This window comes from Dipodomys spectabilis, unplaced genomic scaffold (assembly GCF_019054845.1).
Source record: "Dipodomys spectabilis isolate Male_0828 unplaced genomic scaffold, ASM1905484v1 ptg000026l, whole genome shotgun sequence".
Classification (NCBI taxonomy): domain Eukaryota; kingdom Metazoa; phylum Chordata; class Mammalia; order Rodentia; family Heteromyidae; genus Dipodomys; species Dipodomys spectabilis.
In genome coordinates, this window is record NW_024870703.1 from 12,742,616 (window position 1) to 12,757,106 (window position 14,491).

Here is a 14,491-nt window from a genome sequence, read left to right on the forward strand (position 1 = left end):
ATGGGGCTTAAACTCTGGGCTTGGGCACTGTCTTGAGCTCTTTTTTTTTTTTCCTCAAAGCTAGTGCTCTACCACTTGAGCCACAGCACTACTTCTGGGTTTTTCTGTGATTAACTAAAGAAAAGAGTTTCATGGACTCCCCTGAACAGCCAGGCTGGCTTCAAACTGTGACTTTAAACTCTCATCCTCCTAAGTAGCTAGGACTACAAGCATGAGCCACCGGCGGCCAGTAAGGTGAAGTACTTCTTTAAAATGTGAATGAATTACAGTGTTAATTCTTTATTACTCCAAAAGGATACTACTAGGAATAAACTAGAAAGGAATCTTTGGGGTCAGGATTGTTGAAACATGTTTGTAATCCTAGCTATGCAGGAAGGGTAGAAAGGAGAAAAGCTTTTCAGGATCAGCTCAGAAAAAAGTAGATGTACATGGTCTCAAAAACAACACTGGAGACAAGCCCAGTAGTCTTAGTTATTAAAGAGGCTGAAATGGGGGAGGACTGATGCTTAAGGCCATTCCAGCCAAAAAGTTCATATGTGCCCATCACAACCAATACAAAGCTGGACACAGTGGTGCACCCAGCTATACAGAAAGCTTAAACAGGATGATCATGGTCCAAGCCAGACAAAAAGTAAGGCCCCATTAAAAAAATAAATGCCAAAAGGGCTGACAGTCTGGCTCAAGTGGTAGAAGGTCAAGCACATGATCCTGAGTTCAAACTCCAGAGCCACAAGAGAGAGAGTCAGAGAGCAGACAGGAAGGAAGGAAGGAAGGGAGAGATGGAGGGAGAGAAGAAGGGAGGAAGGAGGGGGGGTACTACAGTACTAGCCAACCAGGTCTCTCCTCCTTCTCTGAACCCTTTTCAGCCACTTTGGCTCAAGTGAATGAATAAGTGCTGTCCATAAGTCCCCACTCCCCACCAGGATCAGCTGCAATGGAGAGGGGACAGAGATGGAAGGGAAATTCTAACACAAGGTCTGTTAGACAAAATCATTCACCCATTTGACTCCCAGGGCAAAGGTCTATAACAGGGCAAAGCTCAGAGATGAGTGATGGTGGAGTGAGGGAACTATTGATCAGTTTACAAATGAAGAGGCTCAGAAGTAAAAGAAGAACAGGAAAGAAAAGGAATGTTCAAAGCTTGAGCTCCAGGTTCTAAGCTTAAAGAAGAGAGGACTTAAGGACTGAGTAAAGATAAACCATGGAGAGGGAGAGGCAGGAGGAGACTCTCAGGTAGGTTAAAGGATTAGGGATGGGTTTGGGCCCAGAAACAGGGATGTAATTGAGCCTGTGTGTTACACTCACATTTAGTAATAGTGGTAGGATTTGAAGACAGCATGGGAACTTCTCCAACCTCATGTGAAAATTGTCATCTCAAACCAACAACACAGCAAAATATCAAGTACACACTGGAGTCACCATAATTCTTCAGTTGTAAAGCATTATAATTACAATACCCTAAGAAAAATCCGTCAATCACACCCCCTCTTACTCCATTTCCGAGTATCCTATCCTCCTCTGCTTTTGTAATGCCTTCAAAAAAAGATTCAACTCATGCCTATAATCCTAGCTACTCAGAAGGTTGAGATCTGAACAACACGGTTTGAAGCCAGCCCAGGCAGGAAAGTCCTTGAGATTCTTCTCTCCTGCTCAGAAAAAAAGCCAGAAGTAGAACTGTGGCTCAAGTGGTAGAGCGCTAGCCTTAAGCAAAATGAAGCTCAGAGACAACACCCAAACCCTGATTTCAGACCTCAGGATGTGAAGAAGAGAAGAAAGAAAAGAAAGAAAAAGAAAAGAGGGAGGGAAAGAAGAAAGGAAGGAAGGAAGAGCGGGAGGGAGGGAGGGAAAGATTCGAACTTCTACCTTCACACACTACCTGTGGAAATGTTCTCCACTGAGCCAAACTGAATCTGATGGCTCCTTAATCAGATTTCACAGTACTTTAATTAAACTCATCCAAACATGGCATCTAACCCAGAATCATTCTTTTGAGCTCTGGGATTCCTCAAAAGCCCAGTGCCTGCCAAGGAATGTTCTATTATAAACACCATTCTGAAGATTTTGTGACACCGCTAGGTCTTAGCTTTAGCACCCTTCTCTTTGGAGGCTACAGAGCCATCAAAATTCCTCAGACTAACCATGCCATGCAGTTGGTTGGTGCCCCTCGCTCCAGGTGGGTGTGTGGTCGATGCCATCTTCGTAGCTAAGTGCCGAGACCCATACAGAGAGTCCTGAGGAGACCAGTGAAGGAAAGCCTCTTCTCCATCAAAAAAAATTAGCTTCAGTGAGAGATCTGACTTGGAGCCTGAGGCATCCTAGTAAAAAAAGAACACTTATTTTAATGCTATGATGAATAAAAGGAAAATAAGCACCAAAAGCTTACAGGGGGCCATGAAGAAAGGAAGATACCAAAGCAAATGAAACCATACCAAAATTTATTCCACACCACTTCCTCTTCAAAAATCATCTCTCCTCCCACGATCATCACTCAAATAAATCTCACCTTCTCCTACTACCTCTAAAAATAGATGCTTTCTATTTGTTCTCTTTTTGTTGCTGTTGTTGTATCTGTATTCCATTAGTGGGGCCTGAATTCAGAATCTCTTTGTTCCTTCTTAGCTTCTTCTGCTCAAGGCTCGTGCTCTACCACTTGAGCTACACCAGCTTTGGGCTCATAGACTTTCCTCCCCTGGCTCACCTTGAACCTGGATGCTCTGACTCAGCCTCCTGAGTAGCAAGTTTTTCAGGCAAAAGCCACCTACCTAATCCTAGAAAATTTGTAACTATAGAAATGTTGTGATAGATACTGTGTCATGCCACCCAACGTTCCCCTCAGGATGTGTGTGCCCCAGCATCTGGGAGAGTGTCAACCACTTCCAGGTTCGTCCCAGCTGCCTCTCCTAGATCTCATGACCTGTCCACAGACAGTAGAGGCTATCTAAAGGGACATTGGCCTTCCAGAGCTCCCCACAGCGTGGCTGAGACTATCCCCAGTATAGCTCAACCTCTCCCTCTGTCTAATCCCGTTTCTCTCTTCCTCCAGCCAGAAGTGTTGATCCAAGGCTGCTCCCCGCTAACGGACCTGAATGGTCTTCATCAGGTGATGCTCTTCATCAGGAAACCAATCTGAAACAACTGACGATCTTTCTTGCCTCTCACCTGATTTAAGTCTGACATTTTTAATTGAATCTCAGTTCAAGAATCTGCCCTAGGAGTGCCACAGAGATACAAAGGAGAATAATTATAGTAGCTTACTTAAAAGAGACTACACTTCAGTTGAGCTAGGAAAGACAAAACACATGTACATGAGCACGGAAAAAAAATGTGCCAGGTTCACATATGCAACCCATGTTCTTTGGAAACTGTACAGAAGAAGAGGTGAATCTTTGGGGCATCAAAAGCTGCATGAGAGAGAGAGCATCTGACAAGAAACTGAGAAGGGAAATTAGATTCTGATCAGTTTTAAACTTTCCACCTTTAACTTCCAATATTTTACATTACTTCTTCTGCTACTCTAAAACCCCACAGTCCTTGAGCCCACCCTAATTCCTGGTCTGTCGAGTCCCTTCACTTTTTCACAGTTCTCCACCTCCATAATAACCTAGCTTCTCTCTGTGTCCTGTTTAGTTCCAGGCAATAATACTAATTACTTTCTTATATACACTCTCAACTTACTTGCCCTCTGCCTCATCAGGTCAAGGGCCATGGCTCAACGATATGACCCTAGCTACAAGGGAGGTAGGGAATTATGGGAACAGGTTTCAAGGCCTACCTAGGCCAAAAAAAAGTTTAACCAATAGCTGGGTATAGTGGCACATCCCTGTCATCCAAGCTTCTCAGGGAAGCAAAAGTAAGAGGATTGCAGATCAGGGCATAAAAGCAAGAGCTCAGTCTTGAAAATAACCAACACATACACACACATACACACACACACACACGCACACACACAACACACATACACACACACAACACACATACTTATTCCTTATATCAAAAACAAACATGAAATCATCCAGCCTTGTGCCTATTCTTGTGGAGAACCTAGCTAGAGAAAATAAACAACCACACTGTTTGACCTTGCTTAAACATTCATGACCACTAACCTTAAGCTGGCCTTCTGTGTTAACTGGGAGTCACACTGTATTTTCTGGGTCCATTCACTTGCAGACTCTTCTGGTATTTCACGTTCTTCCTCTTTCTAAAATTCAGCACCTCAGTTATCTCACTCCCAAATGATGACCTTGATTTCTTCTTGCCATGCTCATTAGTTGCCAGCCTCTATGTGCTCTAAATCCCTTCTCCTCTGATCTGCTCAAGGATATTGCTCTAATAAACACCATTTTTTCATCATCACCTACAAATATGCTGTTACTTCTCTTGTGTTAAAATGTTTACTCCATTATCTCCACGAGCTACTGCTTCTTTTTTAAAGTCCACCTATAGAAAAACTTGCAAGAATTGTCTGTTCAGTCTCCAAGTCTTGTTCTTCAACCTATTCTGATCCTATTTCATCATCTCCAGCCACTGAAATTGTTGTTGTCATGGTCACCTCTACATTGCTAAATTCAAAGGTTAACTCAAAATCTTCATCTTTCTTGACTTATCGGAAGCAGCTGACGAGACTGATAGCTCCCATCTGCAGATATTTTCCTCATTCAGCTCCTAGGACAACACAGCCCTTCTACCTTAGCCAGGACTGTTGATTCCCTTCATCTCTTTTCCCTCTTAATGCTAAAGGCCATAAAGCTTGTTGCTTGGTTCTCTTTGTTGTTGTTAATATCTATCTCTGAGTCTTTACAAAATGTGTATGTATGTATAACATATGCATACCCTCACATGTCAGTAATTCCAAAGTACATAGCTCGTTGTTTGGTCTCAGTCCTGATACCCAATTGCCAAATGAACATCTCCACACAGATGTTTAACAGACATGTCAAATATAATGTGTCAAAACTCAATCTCTGATATTCTTCCTGAAAGGATCATTACCAACAGTCTTCCTCAAATAATTTGTTGTTAACATCATCCTTGCAGTTACTCAGATTTTTTTAAAAATCCATGGAGGATTTCCTCCATGGATGCTTCTTACGCACACGTGCACACACACACACACACACACACACACACACACACACACACACACAATCTAGGTCATCTTGCCTTTGCAAACCTATTTCCTAACTGATCCTCACTCCATGCCTTTTTTCACTTCATTCCTTTCTTTTAACCCTCGTATATCTCCAGAGTTATGTGATCAAACTTTCCAGATGCTTTTGTTCCTTGTGTATCTTGACTCTATTTCTCGTGTTTGTGCCCTTCCCAGAGCCCTCTCCTTTGACTTGCTCACTTGGCCTGCTGCCGACCTGTAGTCTCAGGCCTCCTTTCACCATCACTTTAGAGACTTCCTCTGCCTCTTCTCTCTGGGAGTCCCAGTGACCACATCCCAGATCCCCTTTCTGTAGTTTTACTTGAATTTTGCTGAGGCATAGCTAAGCAACATCTAAAGTGAAGCCATGCATGAAAGTGAACATTATTGATACCTGTACCTGAAAGCATCATCATTCTAGTCTTATATTTAATTCAACTGTGTATGGGGATTCCAAGATCATTATTTATTTTAAATACGTAAGGCACAATTGTATTGTTTTCTACACATCCAAAGTTTCTATTGAGAAATCTAGTGTCATTTTTATTCTCAGTATTTTTTTTCATGCCTGTTAGAATTCCTAGAATGACTATGCTGTTTTTATTCCTTTTTCTGGAAAAGATACTTTTTCCACTTTAGAATTCAGCCCTCTTATAAGTGGTTTGTTTTTTTTTTTATTTCTAACTTCCAAGAGCTCTTTCTCATACTGTGGTTACTCTTTCTGAATACTCATATTTTTGTTTCATGAATGTAATTGCTCCTCTGATTTCTCTAAAGATATTTAAAATACTACCAAGTTATCTTCTGCTCCTTGTACTATTCTATTTCCTCGAACTCATTGTTCAATTTGTCTCATTTGTTTGCTTGCTTTCTTTCATGATGGAGACTGTTCTCCAATATCTGGTCATACCTGAGTTCACTCATGTTAAAGAAGAAGGTCCAAATATACTGATTAGACATAATGAGTTCATTGCCTTCGATACGTGTAAATCTAGTGCTCATTCAGTGTTTTCTTTGAGGATCTCTAAGTGTTCCCTTCCTGCAATCTTTTCTCTGACATGGCTCAAGCTCTCTGGACAAAGATCCTCCAGTTCCCTATCAAATGGGTATATGATTATTGTTGTCTTTCTGCTGCTAGAAATGATATAACATACCAAAGATTTCAGTGTTCACTGTGTAGACTTCTACCTAATCTCCCTAATTTCATGAACATCTCCTTAAGGCTCTTTTTTTCATAACTGGTCCCAAAGTCCAGAGCAACATTGTTCAATTTCTCTAGAAATAGAGTCTGGCATGGATTAGGAATCTATATAAGTATTTCTTATACAGACTTGTGGCAATGGGGTACAGGACTAGAGTTTGAACTCAAGACTTTACACTTGCTAAGCTGACTCTCTACCCCCTTAATCCACACTCCCAGGACTTTTTTGCTTTAGTTATTTTGGGGGGTCATTCTTATGTTTTTGCCTGTCGCCAATCTTGGGCCGAGATCCTCTTACCTACATTTCTAGTGTAGCTGGATACCAGCTTTATAGAGCCATGCCTAATCCCCTATGCAGACTTCTAACCCCTCTTCATGCCTGCTCCCTGCCTCACTTCTGCTTTTCTAAGTATGTCATTCATCTAGTCCCTGGGCCTTTCCAGGATTTTGTCAGGAGACCTGATGGCCTCTTTCATTCTCCACATACTTCACCAGGAAATATGACTTCTATCCATGCTAGTAGGTCATTTGCTTTCTCCATCTACTACCGTTTGCATATTGTGGTTCTCATTAACACATGCACCTTCATTTATTCAAAGATGAAGTTTCCCTGATTCTTTTGGGGTGATATCATTTTGAAAGGGGGGGGAGGAAAGAAGGGAGGGAAATAAGGAGGAAATAAGGAAGGAGGGAGAAAGGAAGGAAGGGAGGGAGGGGAGAAAGAAAGAAAGAAAGAAAGAAAGGAAGGAAGGAAGGAGAGAAAGAAAGAAAGAAAGAGACAGAAAGGAAAGAAGGAAGAAAGAAAGAGAGAGAGAGAAAGAAAGAAAGAAAGAAAGAAAGAAAGAAAGAAAGAAAGAAAGAAAGAAAGAAAGAAAGAAAGAAGGAAGGGAGGGAGGGAGGGAGGGAGGGAGGGAGGGAGGGAGGGAGGGAGGGGAGGGGAGGGGAGGGGAGGGGAGGGGAGGGGAGGGGAGGGGAGGGAAGGGAAGGGAAGGGAAGGGAAGGGAAGGGAAGGGAAGGGAGAAAAATGCCAAGTGCTGGTGGCTCACATCTGTAATCCTAGCTACTCAGGAGGCTGACAACTGGAGATGGCCAGCCTAGGGAGGAAAGTCCATGAAACTCTTATCTCCAATTACCTACCAAAAAGCTAAAAGTAGAGCTGTGGCTCAAGTGATAGAGCACCAGCCTAGAGTGAAATAATAATACCCAGGCCCTGAGTTCAAACCCCAGGACTAGCACAGAAAAAAAGGCTTTTATCATCTGAAACAAAGCTATTTTTGTATACTATGCTTAATACTATGTCTCTAGACAGCGAATTAACATCTATTATTTTAATATCAAGTGTTCTGATCCATGAACACTGGATATCTCTCCATATTTTAGATCATTTTTTTTGTCAGTCATGGGGTCTGAACTCTGGGCCTGGGCTCTGTCCCTTAGTTCTTTGGCTCAAGGCTAACACTCTACCACTTGAGCCACAGCATCACTTCCACCACATATGCATATGTGGTGCTGAGGAATTGAACCCAAGGCCTCATGCATGTAAGGCAAGCACTCTACCAGCCCTTTTAGGTCATCTTTAATTTCTCTACATAGTGATTCTTACAAGGTGCCAGTGGCTCACACCTCTAATCCTAGCTACTCAGGAGGCTGAGATCTGAGGATTATAGTTCCGAGTCACCAGAAAACCAGAAGTGGTACTGTGGCTCACAGTGATATAGTGCTAGCCTTGAGAAGAAAAGCTCAGGGACAGTGCCCGGACCCTGAGTTCAAGCCTTATGACCAACAGCAACAACAATAAAAATAATTATTCTTATTTTTCTTTCTTCCATTTGTCCCAGGTCTTTGCAGTCAGTTCTGTGGTTTGAATTCAGTGCCTTACACTTGCTAGGTAAGTACTCTACCACTTGAATGATGTATGCTGCTCTGTTCATTTTTATTTTGTTTTTTTTTAATTAGGCAAGTGTTTTAATTGTATTAAGATAGCTTGTTAATTAAAAAAGACAGCTCATTCTACTTTGAATCTCCAATGACTTCTGAGAGCATGAAGCAAAAGATGTACCTGTACAGCAGGTGCACACCCAGGATTAACTCTGTATTAAGCAGTTAAACAGATTTCCTCATTATCAAGGATGCAAGGTGAATACTTCAATGTAGACAATCTAAGCTTTTAAGATCCCTTAGTGCTTCCAAAGGTCTAGCTTGAAATCAGACAGTATAATCATAGGATGTGAGGACAGAATGAGACTATTGGGACCAGAGGCATTCTGCCCGTGCTAGTGTAGAGGCAAAAGAATGCCATTTTTAACTTCTACAGCTTTAAGTTTTAGGGTGCCTCACTGAAATTTCAACAGCTGGGTGACTCCAATTATCAATTATACTTACTTCTTTCATTCTCTTCTCTTAGCACCAGTTCATTTAGGGAGGAATGGACTGCTGTAGATACTGATCCAGAGTCTCCTGAGGGTTTTTTGTTTTTCAGAATAGGCAGGAAAACAAAAACAGCCTTCAATTTCTAGTAACTCAGGCTTGTACTTTAAACCTAGAAGAATCTGTGTGGCCTAATCTGTGAAGGTCTTTGTGGTAATAGTATAAATGCCTGTTATCAGGGTTTACATAGTCTGTCCATGAATTGTCTGCCATCTTTCTTGATACAAGGTCAGAGAATGGCACAGTAACAAAGCTCCTGGAATACATAGCCTCTATGGGTCAACTGGGGGACAATAGACCTAGGCTGAGCTTGGCTCTGCTTCACTCTGCAGTCAGTGAGGTTGGCTCGATTTCACTTGTCTCTTATCTTCCTGCTGGGACTGACAGACCAGCCAGCACATGCTCTTCTCATGGTGATGGCAAAGACACAATTCAGTAAACACATTTCCAGCTTCATCACATTTACTAACCACACATTGGCCCAGGCAAAATAAATAGCAAAGTCCAGAGTCAATGGTTGAGGGAACACAGCTGACTCTAATGTGAATGCACAACAAAGTTATAAGGCAAAAAGATACGGGTGTGTAGACACAGTTCTAATAACAGAGAGAAGAGGGAAAGGACTAGAAGAGTTAGAACAATAATCCAGGCTACTGTCGAGCCCTCTCCTAGGGTACTTTCCACCACCACCTGTTCCACTCATGATGGCTGAAGGAAATAAGTTTTACTACCAATTTAGTTAAAATATAATTGCGGGGGGGGGGGGGGAGGAGTGTAGTTGTGGAGATGGAAGGGAAGGGATGGTAGTGGAAAAACAAAGGAAGAGACAACAATGCTTGATAAGAAATGTACTCAGTACCTTGCTCATGTGACTGTAACCCCTCCTCTGTACAGTATTCTCACAATAAAAAACTTATTAAAAATATATATATAATTGCAAGAAGAAATCTGATACTCTGCAAATTTGCATTCAAAAAGAGTCCATTTAAAAAAATTATTCATGTTGTCACTTACCTCTAGCAGGTAAATTAAGAGAACATACATGTCTAATTGAGAGCTCAGATTGTCTAATTAAGGATCCCACCCCAAAATTCATTCAGCCCTTTCTGTTTCTGGCTACCAGAAATACTTCCTTCCATAGAGAAAGCAGTTCACCAAGAGAAGACACACTAGCTACAGAAAACTGTGCCTTTAATTGTATTTTGTTTCATGCTTATACTAGCAATATAAAGATGAAAAATTAAGATGATGTATCAGTTTCCTGTCACCCAACAGCTAAGGAACTGTGACCGTTAGAAGCAGGGCATGGGACAAAGACATTATAGAAGGCTCAGGCAACAAAATTCACAAAACAGAAAAAAAAACAGTGAAAAGGATATTGAGAGGGGGAAAAACAATTCTTGCTTTCTTCAAGTTAACATATCCAGCAAAAAAATAGAACCAAATATCTCTATTACTTCCATTACAAGATAAACTTTCAAAAAGCCCACAAGAGGGTGGCTATTTGTTGCCTACGAACAAAATGTTTTGTTTTTGCTTTGTCTTGTTTGCTTGGTTATGAGTGGTATCAGCATAAAATGTCTTCATCTAGTTTAGCACTTTTCCCCCCAATATACCCTTAAGAACACAGACACTGAAATAACATCTGAGAGTCCCAGAAGTATTTTGAGCTGAGAACAGAACAAAAGCTCTGCTCTGCTACATAAAATTGAGCTGAGATTGACAGATAATAACAATAATGCATTTCTGTGTCAAGCTTTTCATCTTGATATGTCTGAATTACCCACTCTCTACTTTGGAGCCACTTTTCCTGTGGCTCCCTCTCCTCAACTCAAGTCATTATCTCTCACATCAGAAGGTCATGATGTTTCATGGCTATATAAACAAGAAGAAATAGCACTGTTTTTCAACCTCAGGCCTGCACCAACTTTGCTTCTTCATTTGGAAGGAAATGATACATTTAATCCAATACCTATTCAAGGCTGACTAACCAGGTGTCAATTAATGAACTCACTGCCATTTGTTTAGGTTGAGCGCTTATGAAATTTCAAATCGTGCAATCTTCCAATAAATTTTCCTCTTATTTTATAACAAATTACAAATTTGCAAAAATGAATCACAATGCTTTGGTTTCCAAATGGCCTTCATAGCCTCCCCTAAGGACTCCAAGACTCACTCTGAGTTAGTGTTCAGGTATTTTATCTTAGGAGTCAACAAAAAGAAAGCAGATACCTTCAAGGAAAGGAGTTGTTTGTCTAAGGCACGAGCTAATTCCAACAGCATGGCACACGGCACCGCTGAATCAGTGGCTCCTACGAACACCCTGTTGCCCCAACGAGGAAAGTACTTGGAGTCGTAGTGGCAGGCGAGGACCAGGTGTCGTTTGGCAGTGGGGTTGAGGGTGCTGATGATATTTGAGAAAGACCGGTACCCATAGGGTGTCCTACTCAAGAAGGTGTCTACTTCCAAAATCCAGTCAGCCTGAAGTTTCTGAAGGCGCTGCATGATGTGCTGATCAAACAAAAACCAAAGTTTCAGATCCAAGCAAGCTTTGCATTCGTTAACTATGTTTTTTTTTTTCTTTTAAGACCAAGTATTACTATGTATTCCAGGCTGACCCAAAACTTTTATATAACCCAGGCTGGCCTTGCACTTATGATCCTCCTGCTAGAATTACAGGCATACACTATCACATTTGGCCTTGTGTTTCTAAAAGATTATGTGATGCCTTTCAAGTTAGGATGTACAGCATGTACAGAATGCATGTACAGAAATATCACCATGAAACTCCTTTATGTAATTAATTTATGCTAATAAAATGGTTATAGTGCATGCTTATTATACTTATTAATAGTAATAATTTTCTATTATCATTTGTAATTAACAGGAATCTTCGTATTAAAAGGAAAAACTAACCTTCCTTCTACCAACCTATCTCAGTCAATGTTTAATATTAATCAGTGCTAATAGTTTGATGTAGATCTTTCCTTTTGCTTAGAGAAATCTATGTTAGCATAGAAACACATAATATATTTGGCAAATAAGTATACATTTTTAGAAAAACATCCTACTTTTGATATTTCTAAGATGTTAAAATGGAATGCTTAAGAAATCAGATATACTCTAAGCTCTTCAGAGCAAAGAACGACTAACAGCAGCTCTTTTTGAGCCAAATGCCTAAGAAGTCCTACAAATTGTTCACATGTGCTAAACACTAACAGAAGATACTAACATGACCAGCTAAGGACAGTGAATAAAGGCTCCATAACAAGAGGACAAATGGGGGATGTTTACAGTCCCTGGCCACTCTGATCCATATTACATAGCAAGAAATTTTCTCTGCATCCAAGGCAGGTCCAAATCCACTGCTAAGGCTTGTTTTAAAAAAAAAATGCTTGGGCTAGGAAGGTGGCTCAGTGGTAGAGCGCTCGCCTTGCATGCCTGAGGTTCGATTCCTCAGCACCACATAAGCAAAAAGAAAAAAACCGGAAGTGGCGCTGTGGCTCAAGTGGTAGAGCGCTAGCCTTGAGCTGAAGAGCTGAGGGACAGCGCCCAGGCCCAGAGTTCAGGCCCCACGACGGGACCAAAAAAAATAAAATAAAATAATAAAAAAAATGCTTAAAAAGAATCTACCTGAAGCCTTTGGGCAACTTCTGGAAGGAAGCAGTAAGTAAAGACTTCAAGGACTGGATGTATCTCCCTTAAGAACCTAATCTTCATGGTATGAAAAGATATAGGTGAGTTCACTGCTGTTTCTTTTGCTCTTCTCAGCCTTACTTTTTCTTGACCTTGTTTTTCTTTTCTTCTCTCAACTATCATGTGGGTCTCTGTAAATTGTCTTTTAACTCAAATCAGAAACTAACAATCAAATAAATTGGCAATTTATCCTGCAAGTAACATCCAACAAGGATGGACCTTGCAATGATGAACAAATAACTTACAATAGCTGGAAACAAGTGGGAATTTTTTTTCCTTCTCCTCCCAAGGAAATACAGGATTTTCTATCCTAGCCAAGTCTTGTGTGGCCTGCAGCTTGTTAATGTGACATGACACATAGGCAAAAAAAAAAAGGGAGGGGGGAAGCTTGGAAAAACTGTAGCAGGAAGCTTTGGGAGGGGGAGAGGGGAATGAACAGGACACTGAGTCTACAATCAATCATGAAGGGCCAAAATTACAAAAGCTTTTTTAATTAGGTAGACTTTAGCCAGCATAACACTGTATATGCTGTACCTTATCTTACTTTTCTAATACTGGTTTACATGTTTGTCTTTTCATATCATCAGAAGAAATATTTATGACCTTTTGGAAGTCAACATTCCTACCTTGCCCATTTTTTAATCTATTTTGTTATTCTCCACAGTTCTTAGAACTCTGCTCCCTGCAAGTTGTCAGTAAATATTGGTTGATTGTGATGGTATATATGGGTTGATATGCAAAGAGTATATAAAGCTATACAATATGGAGTATTAGGCCTGTGAGTCGAGAGAAATCACTGCATCTTAGGCTTTTTTGACCAATGTAAAAAATCAGTTATTCTGGACTGTTAAAATTTTTTCCATAAAAGAGTGATCTTAAAAAAAATAGCAAATACTCCAAAACATCTGTTATCCAGATGATGAGATACTCCATCAAATGGCTTAACTACTAGTAGCCTGCAGAATAAATGAGGATTTTAAAAGCCTATCTGTTAGCATTACTCAGAAGTTTCACACATACTTATTTCTCAATTACTAACAAGGTCTTGGCCATAATTTCTGATGTCTACGTGCACACAAACATCCACAAAAAAATTAGCAAGTATCCCCAAAAGAGTTCTTCCTGAAGTAGGCTTTTATATTCAATTTTTTTATTTATCTTAGCAACTAAGATAAATAATCTTTATAAACAATGGAACTGGCTGCAAAATCTAATTAGGTCACCAGGACCTCTTGTTGTTGTGCTTTTGGCTTTCAGATTGAGACTGCAAGTTCCCACTACCAGTCTCCAAAGGAAGGTCTGCAAAGCATTTCTCGGATGACTAGTATGGCCCTCAAGGGCAAAGCAGCTGTGCTTCCCAGACTCCATGGGACAAAAGGCTGACAGAGACGGGGATTGGAGCAACCCATGTGACTCCACTTCTGGGTATACCAGTTAAGTTGGGAGCGTTATTCTAGGTTAACACTAGTGAATGATCCTGGGTTGAATTCAACTAAACTTAAATTCTAATTTCCAGATTCTGAGAAGCGTGAAACCAGTAGATCAGGGTTGTTTGGAAGAAACAGGTTCTCTATTATTTGTACTGTTTACAAATACACTCCCGTCAGGAGGCTATTGTGGACTTCAGGGTATGTTTTCTTGGTTCCACCATACACAAGTATCAAAGCCAGCTCAGGAGGCTGGCTTGAAAATATACAATTCCATATTCTAGAATACAAAATATAATTTTACAGTGCATGAGACACAGAAGTTTAAGCACTGCCCTGAACTAAGTACACTAGGCTAATTGTTATTGAGTTATGTGGAGAACACAATTTCTCAAAGGAGAATGAAGGTCACAGTACAGTGACTCAAACTTCCAACCAACAATTGTCAAATGCCATTGATGTTGGAGTGTTAGGGGCAAAGAAAACTTGATTAGGAGTCCAGGAACGTGTTATTGAAAGGGTGAGACTTAGACTTAGTACCCTTTCTGATGTTGTACCCCAGACAGCAATTTCACACAAAAAGTCGTTTAGATT

At 40.7% G+C, this 14,491-nt stretch overlaps 1 protein-coding gene across 1 annotated transcript in view; it reads right to left on the reverse strand.

Annotated features, from left to right (window-relative positions):
• The window catches only part of Qpct (glutaminyl-peptide cyclotransferase), a 37,503-nt gene that overhangs the window by 5,415 nt on the left and 17,597 nt on the right, over window positions 1-14,491 (reverse strand). Inside the window, exons 5-6 of the mRNA XM_042675457.1 lie at window positions 11,007-11,285; window positions 2,139-2,315 (exon numbers count right to left, since the gene is read on the reverse strand). Coding sequence (XP_042531391.1) covers window positions 2,139-2,315; window positions 11,007-11,285 — 456 coding nt within the window. The remainder of the gene's footprint in view (window positions 1-2,138; window positions 2,316-11,006; window positions 11,286-14,491) is intronic.